Source organism: Giraffa tippelskirchi, chromosome 5, assembly GCF_054371585.1.
Source record: "Giraffa tippelskirchi isolate mGirTip1 chromosome 5, T2T-mGirTip1v1.2.pri, whole genome shotgun sequence".
Lineage (NCBI taxonomy): Eukaryota > Metazoa > Chordata > Mammalia > Artiodactyla > Giraffidae > Giraffa > Giraffa tippelskirchi.
The window spans coordinates 158053688-158067916 of NC_137279.1; the positions used below are offsets into that span (position 1 = coordinate 158053688).

Below are 14229 nucleotides of genomic sequence, written 5' to 3' on the forward strand. Positions count from 1 at the left end.
TCTTTTTCTTTAAAACATAGGCCTTCCACGCAAAACACTAAAGTTTTGCCTTTAACCTTCTTTTTCTATAATATTCTCTCCCTAAATAATCTTGTATGTATTCCAGAATTACATTCAATGAAGCCACTACTACTTTTACCTTTATGTGGCTTATCCTCACTCTTTATTGTCTGTCCTAACCTTCTTTCTGAGGTATAGACGTGTATTTTCAGATCTTTTAGGTATATTCATTTGAATGCCTGCTTCCTTCTTAATTTTCATGTGTTTATTCTTGACTGTCTTCCTAAGCCAATCTCTCCCTGTTTTTATTAATGGTACCACCATTTTCCCAGTTGCTCTGACTCAGAATGTAAAACATTCTTAATTTCCTTCTTAATGTCTCTAATCCAATCATCTTTTACGTCTTAATGATTATATTTCTGTTTCATTACAAACATACTCTGTGCTGTCCTGTTTTGGGGCCTTTCTTGGATCTTTTTTTCTTTTATAATACTAATTCCCTCTGTTATTGAACTATTCATAGTTTAAGGCCCATATCATGTATCTCTTCCTAAATGATAGTTCCTTAATCCAAAACTTGAAGTAACCTGTTCAGCTCTTTTCTTGAGGCATTTAACCTTATATGCTCTATACCAGGGGTCAGCAAACTTTTCTAAAAAGGATCAAATAGTATATATTTTAGGACTTGTGCACCATCTGCTCTTTTGCAACTGCTCAGCCCTGCTGTTGTAGTGCAAAAGTAGCCATGCACAGGAAGTTGCAAGTAAATGGGCATGGCTGTCTGCCAATAAAAATTTTTAATGGACCCTGAAATTTAAATTTCATTTAATATTTTAAGTGAAATATTATTTGTTTGAATTTTTAATCACTTAAAAATATAAAAATAATTTTTTAGTTTGTAGGCTGTACAAAACCAAGTAATGAACTGGATTTGCCATGTGGCCATAGTTTGCCAACCCCTGCTTTATAGCATAGCTGTTGATATATGTTTGTCTTACTTATACTTCTGCTAAATATATATTTTTGAGAGTTTTTAAAAAATATTCATCTTTAAAACCACCATAAAAGTCACACAGTGCTTATTAGCCTAATGGTGGGTAAATAAAAATACTTATTGATGAATAACTCTTAGATGCTTAATTTTCCATAAGAACCTTCACATAATGATTTCAGGAAAGAAATGAACTGAAACACTAAATTCCAGGAAAGATATTGATAAATAAGGTTGTAATTTCTAAAAGTATCTCAGTTTGTGACTAAGTCTTTATTTTGTTCCTCTCAGCATTAGTAGAATTAAAATGATAGAGTCAAACACTACTAGTAAATACAACTTTCTCATAATTCAGTGGTGATTAGTAAGTAATAAGATCTATAGCATCTTATATTCACTGAAGTCATCAAATTATCAAATGGCAAGCATTAACTATCTTTCTTATGGGTATTAAAACTTTTTGCCCCTTACCTGTTAGCATTTTTGAAGCTTGTTTGAGATGGAAGAATATTTGGCGTATTTAGCATCAGAGGAAAATCCCTAGTTGGTGGGACAGCTTTCACTTTAAAGATAGTTGGAGCCATACAGTTTGGATGTATTTTCATTGTATATAACTCTGAGAGCTACTAACCAAATATGGAAGGTTGGGATGCTAAGGTTTTCTCTCTTTTAGCTCTATATCATAAATAGCAGTCATGATGCTATTTATGATATACCATAGAAATGCATACCCTTATACCATAGAAATGCCCATATGGAGCACTCTCAATAAATATTGAGATGCAAGTACTATTGGTTTGATCAAATATCATATTTGTTGTATGCCTATAGTAGCTGTGAACACTTTCAAGCAGTGGGACACATGCAATTGTGGGTGTTCTCTGATTTTTTTTCTGTTCTTTTTTCTCTTTTTTTTTTAAGCTGTCAGTCAATAACTAGTCCATGTTTTTGGTAACATTATTTCTTTAGCAATGGGATAATAAATACAAGAAATTCTATAGAGAGCCCATCTTGATACCAGCTTGTTTAAAATATCTTTTTTCTTTTTTTTTAAACAGAAGGATAAACAAATTAGTCTTACTATAAAGCTATACTCCTATAAAAGAAAAGTGTTTTTCTATGGTATGGTTATGAGATATACTATAAAAAACTTATTTTTCTATGTAATACATATCTAGATTGGTTATAAATATAGAAAGCCTTGCCCTAGTTTCCTCTGCTCTACAGTTTCCAATCTAATGAAGATCTCAGCATCAAGTTGGTGATTATTAATGAATTTTCAAATAGTAGGATTACTCAACCCATTAATGAAAATGGGATGAGAAATTTCAGAAACAGTGACAGCTTCCTCATCTGAAAGTGTAGGAGTTGGTTACTTAGAGTTTGGAAATAAAAATACTTTGGACTAGTAGAAAAATTAAGCACGAATCATGAAATTAATTTAAAAATTACTCAAGTATACAAATGCAGTAATTATTTATTTTGAACACATTATTGATTATTGATCTGTTTTGTTTTGTTTTTTGTATGAAGGTCTCCTGATTTTCATGAAGAAATCAAGGTTAAACTCCCTGCTACTTTAACTGACCATCATCACTTGCTTTTTACTTTTTATCATGTTAGTTGTCAACAAAAACAAAATACCCCTCTTGAAACTCCTGTTGGATACACAGTAAGTATATTTTTGTTAAATATTTAGCTCTTTGATCATAAAAATATTTATAATATATAAGATATACTTTGTGTCCATCATTATTTGAGGGTTCCATATCTGATTCTCCACATTGGTTAGGAAGGGTCATTGTAACAAGAAAATGCTCATTAATATAGTTAACTAATGGCATTAATTAACTAACATGTTTAAACATGTTAGGTATTGGTCCTGATTATTGTATATTTATCCAACATTACTGTGTAAATATAACAGTTTTAAGGGTTCTTCAGAAGAAAATGGTTTGAATGTAACATAACTAAAAGAGACCTCTGGTAATTAAAACCTCTTTTAATTGGCTTAATTAAAGCAATTAAAACCCTTGAGTATCTTTTGAAAATCATTGCTTTTGAATTATAAATCTAAGATGAATACATCGTACTGTGCTAATCACAATTTTGTCAGAAAGGTATGCCTTCACCCAAAAGAGAAGAACTAACATTTGATCCATATTTTTTGTCTTCAGTTTATGACATGAATTTTGCTAAATGTTAGAAAATAAGTTTGTCATACTTTTAGTTTTATTTTCAACATTTATGTCTAATCAGATCTTTCTTTCCCTATTTTCATTGGCACGTTACCCCAGTTTAAAATTGATTCACTTTATGGCCTTTTTCTACTGCCAACTTTCCTTTGCCTAATAAGGACCTGCTATAGATTTAAATATTGCATAGTTAGTAGTAATGGCTTGGGGATCCTTCTCAAGCCATGGGGAAACTTCTTTAGACGAATTATAAAGGCCTAATTATTATTATTACCTACATAATTAAATCCCTTGGTATTTAGTGATGTGAGACAAATTTGGCTTATACCAAGTTCTTGAAACAGAACTTGGAGTAATTTTTGGAGTAATTAATATTAATAACAAACATTTAAATTAATGTTATTTCTTTTTTGTTTAAAAGTGGATACCAATGCTTCAGAATGGACGATTGAAGACTGGGCAGTTTTGCCTACCAGTCTCACTGGAAAAACCGCCACAGGCTTATTCTGTACTGTCTCCTGAGGTCAGTATCTCTTATTTTGAAATTCTCCAGATTCAATGAAATGAGTTTTTCATTACAAAGGTAGTTTTCTCAAACTTCTGTCTCTAAGTATGTATATAGTGAAGTAATATTATTTTCTCCTATAATTAAAATGACTCTATAGAATACTTTGAAGCATTTATATGTTGTTGATTTTTTTTTTTTAATCTCATACACCTTTGAAAGGCAGTGTAGTATGGTTTCCAAGATTTCACTGCTCAATTGTGTGACCTCAGGTAAGTTTCTTACTCTGCTAAATTGTTGAGGTCCTAGCCCCCAATGTGATAGCTTTTGGAGATGGGGGCCTTTGGGAGGTAATTAGGTTAGCTGAGGTCATGAGGGTGGGGCCTCATGCCTGGTTAGTACTCCGTAAGGAGAGACACTAGAGAGATTACTCTCTCAGCTGTGTGAGGAGACCGTGAGAGGTGGTCATCGGCAAGCTAGGAAGGGGGTTCTCACCAGAAACTGACCATGGTAGCACCTTGATCTTGGACTTGTAGTATTCAGGCTGTGAGGAAATAAATTTCTGTTACTTAAGTCAACCAGTATATGGTATTTTGTTATGGCAACCTGACTTAAGACACTCTCACTCTGCCTGAATTCTCTCATCTGTAAATTGAGGAAAATAAGTAATGCCTACCAAAAGGATTGTGTTGATGACTGAATGATTAGGAGTACATAGAACTTAAAATAATGCCAGGCACATGAAGTGTACTAAAGAAGTGTCTGCTACTATTATGTTATTCCTGTTGCCACACTACTTGTTAGAATATTTTATGAGAGTAGTTCTTACTTTAGCATGCATCAAAATCACCTGGAGTATTTGTAGTAATACCAGTTGTTTAACTTTAGCCCTAGAGTTTCTGATTCATAAGATCTGGGCTAGTGTTTGATTATTTACATTTCTTACAAGTGCCCAAATGATATTTATACTACAGACTGTTTTTAAAGAAGTGTGTGTTCACCGTCTACTTGGGTGTCCTATTTTTTAAAGCTGAAAATGAGTATTTTGCATTGTAAGAGCTAGTGCTGTTTCTTGCATTGAGTAGTTACAATATACTCCACCAGCTTTTTTTTAAAAAAAGTTTCTAAGCCTGTATTATTTACCTCAGTAAAGATACCACATTTCTTACCTACATTAATTACCAACACTAACTCAATTAGTGTTGAATTATAATAGAAAACTGACTTTATTTGGCTTTATTTTCTTCATATAATAAAAATAAGAAATCATGGGAAAGAAAGCCTATCTGCCTATTTTTTTGTTGTTGAGACATTCTGTTTTTGTCATTTGTTTCAAGGATGTTTGTAACTGTTTGTGTAGCCTTTTTCCCTTGATGGCTGCTTTAAACTCCTGTCTGATCTGTCCAGTATCTGTGTCATCTAACTATTGATGTCTATTGATTGTCTTTTCTCATTTAAGTAGAAATTTTTCTGGTTCTTGATATGATGTGTGATTTTTTGTTATATCCTAAACATTTTGGGTATTACGCTGTGACTCTAGAGCTTATATTAGTCTGTGTTTTAGCAGTAGTGAGAAGTCCTATTGCCAGGTGGAGATAAAGATTCACATTCCCCACTCTGCATGGGGCTTCCCAGGTGGTGCTAGCGGTAAAGAACCCACTTGCCAATACAGGAGACATAAAAGATGTGGGTTCGATCTCTGCGGCAGGAAGATCCCCTGGAAGTGGGCATGGCAACCCACTCTAGTATTCTTGCCTGGAGAATCCCATGGACAAAGTAGATTGTTGGACTGTAGTCCATAGCATCGCAAAGAGTCAGACATGGAGGTGGAATGGGGCTGCAGTTTGTTTTCTTGGCTTTGGCCAGATTAGGGCCATTGTTGGGTTTGGCTAGAGGGAGCAACCTTTTTTCTTTTCCTTTGAGCATTTCTGGGTTACCAGCTTCTCTAGCAAACTAGTCCAGGATATATGAGAGAAAAATAATACTCAGGAAACACTGCCTTATGGTTCCTTTGATCCTGAGATCCCTGGCACATCTGCTTCCTTCTCTCCCCTTTCAGTCTCTATGTTTCTTTTTTCAAGTGTCATGTTCAGAGTTTTTAGCTGTACTTATCAGGAAGAATAGAGAGAACTGATGTACTATCTTTTAAAAATAATTTTTTGTGATACGATTTTAATTAACACTGAGCAATTTATGTCAGAAAAAATGTTTCCTAATCCTTAAAACAACAGACTTCCTTTGCTTATTAATATTTTAAAGCCAAATTAAAATATAAGAGTGTTTAATATAAAGAAAATAGAATATTATAAACCAATAAGATATTATAGTGGTGAATTTATTGGCATTAAAAGAGACTCACAATGTGATAGGTGAAAAGCAGGTTTCAAAATAATATTTTTGATATCACCTATGTGAGGGTGTATATAAAAATATGTATGTGTAGGGAAGATTTGGAATGATATAAAGGGATATGTTTCTAGGAAGCTGGAATTTTGAAGGCATATTTTCTGCTTTCTGCTTCTTGAGCCTTTTACTTCTCTTGTAGGAAACATTGATTTTGTAATAACAAAATATAAGTTTTACATTTGTTTGTAGTGCATAAAATATATTTCCATAGTATTTTTTCTTATTGAGATATTGTAAGTTTTGTTTCATAATTCGTAGTTGTTTCAGCATTCATAATCAACTTAAGCATCTGTGATCATTATATTCAATGTCTTATAGGTTCCCCTACCTGGCATGAAATGGGTAGATAATCACAAAGGTGTTTTTAATGTTGAAGTTGTTGCTGTTTCATCTATCCATACACAAGTAAGTGGTTTTTTTAAATAATTTTTATGATCACATTTCACTTAAATGAATTGAACTTAAATCAGTTTTTTCTGTTATGACATTTGAAACTATCAGTTTAAAATGTATAGGTTTAGAAGTAACTTTTTAAAGGAATCAACACAATATCATTTAATGTCAACAAAAGCAAATATTTTCCTTTTCAGGATGTTATTGACTTCATGTTGAACAATTAAGTGATTTTTTTCCCCTAGTTTCTGGACCATAGCAGGATAAGTAGAGTTGAAAACTATTTTCCAGCTCGTTTTATTTCTCATAGACTTAGATACTTCAAATGGAAAAGGTCCTTGGGGATCTCCATATTTTTCTCTGTATCTCTGGAATGTGCAAAGATCTTCTCAAAGCCTTTGTATTTACTCATTTTTTAACTGGAATGCTTTTCCTCTGACATTCATTTGACTTCTGTTCATAAAGAGAAGCCTTTATATGTGACTCTTAAACATAGCAGCTCCATAACTCTGGATTGTCTTACACTGCACTCATTACTGCTTGTTATTTTCACTTGCATGCTCTTGTACTTTTGCTTTGTCTCACTCTTTCTTTCTCTCATGTGCATATATATGCATTCATATCCTTTGTTTATGTTCTTTCTCCCATTATATTGTAAGCTCCATGTGGTCAGGGATGTTGTTACATGTGAAAGAGTGAGCATTCCTTTCAAGGACTTTACAGTGAAATAGAGGGAAATGCAAAAATAATTAGAATACAGTAAAGCCAGTATTATGTTAGATATATGAACTAAATTTTTTCAAGTACAGAGAGTTGTCAGTTTTGCTGGGAACTGAGTTATTGCATTGGTGAGTAGATATTTATCATATATAGAGAGAAGGTAGACAGTGCAGTTGATGAAAAGCAAGTGCAGGACTTCTCTGGTGGCACAGTGGATAAGAATCTTCCTGCCAGTGCAGGGGACACGGTTTGATCCCTGCGGGAAGATTCCACATGCCAACTAAGCTGGTGTACCACAACTAAGCTGATGTGCCACAACTACTGAAGCCTGTGTACCTAGAGCCTGGCTGTGCAGCAAGAGAAGCCACTGCAATGAGAAGCCCGTGCACCAGGACAAAGAGCAGCCCCCTCTCGCCAAAACTAGAGAAAGTGTGTACAGAGCAATGAAGACCCAGTGCAGCCAAAAATAAATAAATAAAGCAAGAGCAGGTAATCTGTTGTGAATGCAATTTAAAATGCATGGAAAATCATGATACATGAACATAGAAGACCAGGCTGATAAAAAATTATGAACAACCTTAAATGTCACAGAATTTAGGGTGGATGGTGATTTCTAACTTAAGAGTAAACATGAGAGAAGTAAATTTAGGAGCATACCAAGGGAGTGAAATTATGGACCATAAGGAGTTTAATTTTGAGTTTGAAGTGCCTGTGCACTTCAGGTGAAGATGTCCTGTGGGCACTTGTGATGAATGAGTTTAGGATTGGGAGGTAACAGAATAAATGTGATAGCTGAAACTGTGCTGGTGAATATGATTTTCCAGGGAGAAAATGTAGAGTGAGAAGAGGTGGATGTTTAAAATAGAATATGTGGGTTCTCCAACTTGAAAGGGTATGCGGAGGTTTCCAAGGCTACCTTCAACTTCTGTGATTTTCTAGCAGAACTCACAGGACTCAGTGGAGAGTATATTCACGGCTATGATTTATTTTAGTGAAAGACATAAAGCAAAATCAGATAAAGGGGAAAGAGGTTCGGTCTGGAGGAAATAGGACACAGGCTTTCAAGAGTTTTCTCCTAGTGGAGTCACATAGCACAAGTTGAAACAGCATATGTGAAATGTCTACCAGGGAAGCTCAGTTCCCAGAGTTTTTACCATAGGGCTTGTCTCGTAGACACCCACAGCCTAACACATACCAAAATGCTAGATTCATAGAATGAAAGCAGGTATTAAGCATAAACTATATTGCTTGCACAAACAGTTTAGGTGTAGTGAGCATTCTCCTGTCGGTGGAAACCCTCCTAATATCCAAGTTTCTGATGCCAGCCAAGGGCCAACCTTGAAATCAGGCCTTTGAAATGATAGCAGTCTTAAGCTTGCTATGTTAACTCTTCCCTGCACAGTGAGATAGAGAAGACAGACAGAGAAGAAGACAGAGTGTCTCTATATTATATTTTAAAACAACAGCAAAAAAGGTAGTATATATGTTTTATTTAGCTTTCCACAGGTAGATCCCAGTAAAATAATGCTCCAGTAGAGTTTTTACTTTTCTGTTACTAGATATGTCCTGTGTTTTTGTGTTTCCTATAGAATTTACTCTTCTGATAATGAGAAGGTTGGCATTATAGTAAACTGTTGAAACACATTGCTTCCCGTAATAAAATTATTTTTAGTATCACATGATATCTTCTTAAGTGTACAAACACATTATTTTTTGTGTTTGCTTTGAATCGTATAATCATTGTTAGTTTTCTCTTTTTTCAGTGTTGGTAATGTGTCTTTTACTTCCAACTTTGTTTTTAGGGAGGCAATACATGTGTTGCCTTGAACGTAACAAAGAACGATTCAGGCAAAATATTTCATATAGATGATTTTGAATCTATAGAAGTAGAAGAAGAATAGACTGGGAGGGTGTAATGTGTAGCATCCTAACAGTCTCAGATATGAGTGAAACTCAAAAGTTTATAAATTTTACAGCTATGTAATATAATTGCATCATGTATTATAATCTTTTTTAAAAGGCTCAATTGAAGACAGTAAGTGTTTTTTATAATGTTTTGTACTTCATTTGTATCTCTTTGAAATTGACCAAAATTTATACACAGAGTTCAATAGAATTATTTTTATTTATTTAAAACATATCAAATTAAAATGGTATTAAGATTATAAATGTAAAGCTGTTTAGCATTACTGCCTTTTCTTACAGTTTGTTTTCATTGTTAACTTACTAAAAGTCTCCCTGGAGTTTTAGTAGACTTTTTCTCACATCTCATTGGTCACAATGATAGCATGTGGTCATCTAATAGACATGAAGAAAGCTCGAAGAGCAGGCACATTACTGCTTTAAATAAAGATTGTGGTTCTGTCAGTGCAGAAAGAGGTTTGAGAATAGCAGTTAGGATTTAGTCAGGAGATGGAAACTGCCAATAATGGAATGGAGAAAATCTGTAAATAAATAATTGTTAACTAGGTTAGAGGTGACTCACTCCATAAATAAGTTAAAAGAGAATCTGTAACAGAGCAGTTACAGAGCGTGATAAGGGAGGAGGGAACTTGGAGACCTAGAGGAAGATTGGAAGGGTGAGAGTCAGACCCCTGAAGAGGGACACCGCTGCCACAGTCACACTGCACCTGCTGTACTGTGGTGTGGAGGAGACTGGATAGAGGGCACCTGCCGTGGAGCTGGAGAGCCACCCCTGCTGCCCACGACCCTCACCTCTGAGCCGTAGCTTGCGCATCCACTCGCCGCCATCAGGAAAGCAAACAGGGAGAAGAAGATTCCCTTCCAGCTCCTCAAGCCTGGCAAGACTGTTTCCCATACCCTCTGTTGTCAGAGCCTAATACGAGCCAGCTGACAAAGGACAAATGTAGTTTGAAGAGTCTAGGTCCAGGATTGCAAAATGTGGAAAAGATGGGAGGAGGGGTTGGATGGAGCTAAGAGGTAATAAATTAATCATGGGCACAGGTAGGTTACTAACACACCCGCCATAATAATTGAGCTCTAAAACAATAAGGCAGACTCACACTGGAAAAAAATCCTGATATCAATAGATTTTTTTTTTTGAGTTAAATAGTATTTGAAGTAGCTACATTATAATAATAGATGAGAATAGAATACTGTGTAATTGGAAACGATGTGTATACCAATGTGTACTCTTTTGTGTTATCAATTAATATGAGATACTAGTAGTCCATAGTTAGGAGTATTTACAAAGCTAAGATTGTTTAGTGCCTCTGTTCCTTCTTTGTTTTAGGATCCTTATCTTGATAAGTTTTTTGCTCTGGTAAATGCTCTGGATGAACACATGTTCCCAGTCCGAATTGGAGACATGCGGATCATGGAAAATAATTTAGAAAATGAATTGAAGAGCAGTATTTCAGCATTGAATTCATCTCAGTTGGAACCAGTGGTCCGATTTCTTCATCTCCTGCTTGATAAACTGATACTTTTAGTTGTTAGACCTCCTGTCATTGCTGGCCAAATAGGTAATTTACCTATGTTTAGGGACTCATGAAATTTATCATTTGACACTGCTGACTTTTACAGAAATAGAACCATGATTCCTATTTGCTATCTCTGTAAGGACTGTGTTTGATTTGGGCGGGGGCCGAGGGTGGTTGTTACTTACTTGTTTCTAATGCTGGAAAATAATAACTTTCTTTGTTTCTTTAAAGTGTGCCATATAGACCTCTATTCAAATTATGAAAACAAATATTTATTCAGTCACCAAATATTTATTAGGCACTTAATATGTACTATACATTGATGGGCACTGACCAAGGCAGGTTCCTGATTTTATGGATCTCATAGACTAGTTAAGAAAACATGCAACAGATAAATCATTTGTGCTTGTGTATAGGATTTATAATCTATATTTTCACTCATTTGCAATCCTCTATATACTATAGCTGATATTTTCTTCAGTAACTCAAAATCTCTATCTTCGTTTTCTTGTGACTTGTTCCAGAAGGAAAAATATTCGTGTTTCCTGCCTTTTTCCCAAGATTTATTCCTTTACTTTTGCTAACAGTGTCCATCCAAATCCTGCAAAGTAGTTGAGCTTGTAAGAAATTTCAGGTAACTTGTTATAGAAATTTTGAATTAAGAGGTGAGACAAAGGAGAGGAGTATTCAACTCTTTGAGATGTTTTTATGGTGACTTGTAAGTAGAGGTAAATTTTAGGTTGAGCATTTAAAGATGAGTAAAAGTCTGACAGGTAAATAATTAGCCCTGGAAGATGAAACAGTATGTGTATAGTGTACAAGACTGGTACAGCTGTGGCTTAGCTGGTAAAAGAACTGCCTGCAGTGTGGGAGACCTGGGTTTGATCCTTGGGTTGGGAAAATTCCCCTGGAGAAGGGAAAGGCTATCCACTCCAGTATTCGGGCCTGGAGAATCCCCATGGACAGAGGAGCCTGGCGGGCTACAGTCCATGGGGTCACAAAGGGGCGGACACGACTGAGTGACTAAGCATAGCATACTTTTATTTATATTAGTGTATGAAATCTTTACAACTCTAGATACAGGTATAAATTTCATGATTTCATGAATAAAATGGTGAGCATATGCTTAAAAATTTGCCCAAGGATTCACACCCAAGCAACTGACTCCAAGTCCCATTCTTTCTTACTATTCTGAAGAAATGTTCACTGGTGAGATTAGTAAGAATAATTTTGGTCAAAGAGTCATATGCTTTGAGAATCTGTATAGAGGTGCACAAGGGTTCAATTAGTGAAGCATGCTTATAAGTAAAAAATGAAGGTGGATAGATCATTCTTATTAGGAGATAAGCACTGCTTCCTTTGGAAAGGAACTAAAAATTGTTTCAGATTCTAATACATTTATAGTAAAAACTTCAGGACTTTCATGCTTTATAAATTTCTAGTATGACATAAAAACAAGATTTTCTGAGAAGGGAGTGAAGGGGACCTAGTTTTGAGAAGGATGGTTTGTAATAGCTACGATGTGCTGTGCTTAGTCGCTCAGTCGTGTCTGACTCTTTACGACCCCATGGACTGTAGCCCGCCAGGCTCCTCTGTCCATGAGGATTCTCCAGGCAAGAATACTGGAATGGGTTGCCATACCCTCCTCCAAAATAGCTACGATAAGGAAAAGGAAAAGGAGTCAACCAGGAACACAGGTAGGATTTCTAAAGCCTGCTTAGGTTTCTCTGGCCCTCTAGTCTCTGTCTCTCTAATTTCTCTGTTTCTCTAGTCTCTCTTCTAGTACAGTATATATAGATTAATCTTCCTAAATGACCACTCTGTCTGATTATTCCACTTTTAGGAAAACTTAATTGGCCTCATTATCTGTTCATAAATTCCTGTCTTGATGAAATAAATCATAAAATGTGAGGCTCTGTTGCTCAGAATGGCTGTTTAGGTTATCCATTTATTCACTGTGCTATCAGAATTTTCCAGTTTTTGCAAATTTCTTGTTATATACTGACTTGCATGGCTGAGTAGGTATTACTTAGCCTGGCATTTAATGTGCAGTGGTCTTACCTCATACTGGTTTTCTACCCTTTTGTCCTTCTAATCCTTTTACAGATACTGTTTTCAGTTAAGTAGCTTATCAGCTCTATTCTTGTTAATATTTTCACAATCCACTTTTATTGCTAATTTTTATTTTTTAAGCAAAAGCAATGTGCTTAATGTATGATATTTAGTTTCTCAGTGTCATCTTTAAAGAGAGAAGTTACTTCTCAAAGGTTCTAACAAGATAGATTTTTTTCTTATCATATAGTTTGTATTATTTTACAAAATGGTGGGTACCTGTTCGATGATTTTTTTTTTTTTGGAGTAAGCAAAACCAGGTAATTTTCCTGTAAAATTAGTAAAAGTAGATTTTTCTCATTTTGTTGAGAGAAATATTTTTGACTCAGTTAATACAATATAAATAGAGATCATAAAATTAATGTCAAATATCATCTTAAACACTTACTGTGTGTAGTCACTATACTTAATGTATACAGTGGAGGTAAAACCTTGATGTTTTTATAACTTACAATCAAAAAAAGTTAGTGCAAAAAATATTTTCTTCCTTCTTAAAAGTTAATCTAGGTCAAGCATCATTTGAAGCTATGGCATCAATTATAAATCGGCTTCACAAAAACTTGGAAGGAAATCATGATCAGCATGGCAGAAACAGCCTTCTCGCATCATATATCTATTATGTTTTTCGGTTGCCAAACACTTACCCTAATTCACCATCACCAGGTATTTTATTCTTTTTTACTATGAAACTATCTTGCATAGATTATGTGTTTATTGTTTATAAGCAGGATTGAAATAATCTTGAAGTGTATGGTGTGATGCATTTATTCAACAACAAACATTTGTTGAATGCCTGCTGAGTGCCGTGGGCTGCTAGCTACTGTTAAAGGGATAAACAGGTTACATTTTAAAGCATCATTATTTGTACAGCTTCCGTTAATTTGAATTAGAGAGATCTTAGTTGAATTAATTTTTGGAAATGAACCTTGAAAATAACTGCTGTTTCTGGAAGTATTTCTCATTTCCTGTTAAGATAAATAGAATGTTATATTTGTCATTCAGAGTGTTATTGGACACTAAAGAAGAAATATGGTGGCTCAGTAGTTTCCTGATAACCTTGTGAAACCTACAGTGATATAAAGGATGATCCTCTAGAAAAGTTCTGATCTCTTCATGGTCAATAAAATAATATAGCCTTTCTGGATACTAGAGCCCAAAGTAGTCACTTACTTGTGTTTTATATGACATTGGTGGTAGTGGTGGTAGGGGGATATCTGAGTGTTTTAATCACCCTTTGATTGTTTAGTTAGTTAGTTAATGATTATGTTGTACATACTTTTCAACTTGTTTACATATTTGTCTGTAAGAGTCATTGTTCATCACTAGTGAAAATGGTAAGTGCCCTTTTTCAGCTATTGTCAGTGTTAACATAAATAATGATGACAAGAAATTCTGACATTCACTCGGAAAGCTAGGTATAATAATCTAAGTTATAGTGCATTTTATTAATTGCAAAAAGAGAAC

General features: G+C 34.8%; 1 protein-coding gene across 5 annotated transcripts in view; it reads left to right on the plus strand.

The window, feature by feature from the left end:
- The window catches only part of DOCK7 (dedicator of cytokinesis 7), a 191952-nt gene that overhangs the window by 95603 nt on the left and 82120 nt on the right, over nt 1–14229 (plus strand). For all 5 annotated transcript variants that reach the window (XM_081486625.1, XM_081486620.1, XM_081486621.1 and 2 more), the window contains exons 17-21: nt 2525–2663; nt 3608–3709; nt 6416–6502; nt 10464–10695; nt 13264–13428. In XM_081486625.1, the coding sequence (XP_081342751.1) occupies nt 2525–2663; nt 3608–3709; nt 6416–6502; nt 10464–10695; nt 13264–13428 (725 nt within the window). The remainder of the gene's footprint in view (nt 1–2524; nt 2664–3607; nt 3710–6415; nt 6503–10463; nt 10696–13263; nt 13429–14229) is intronic.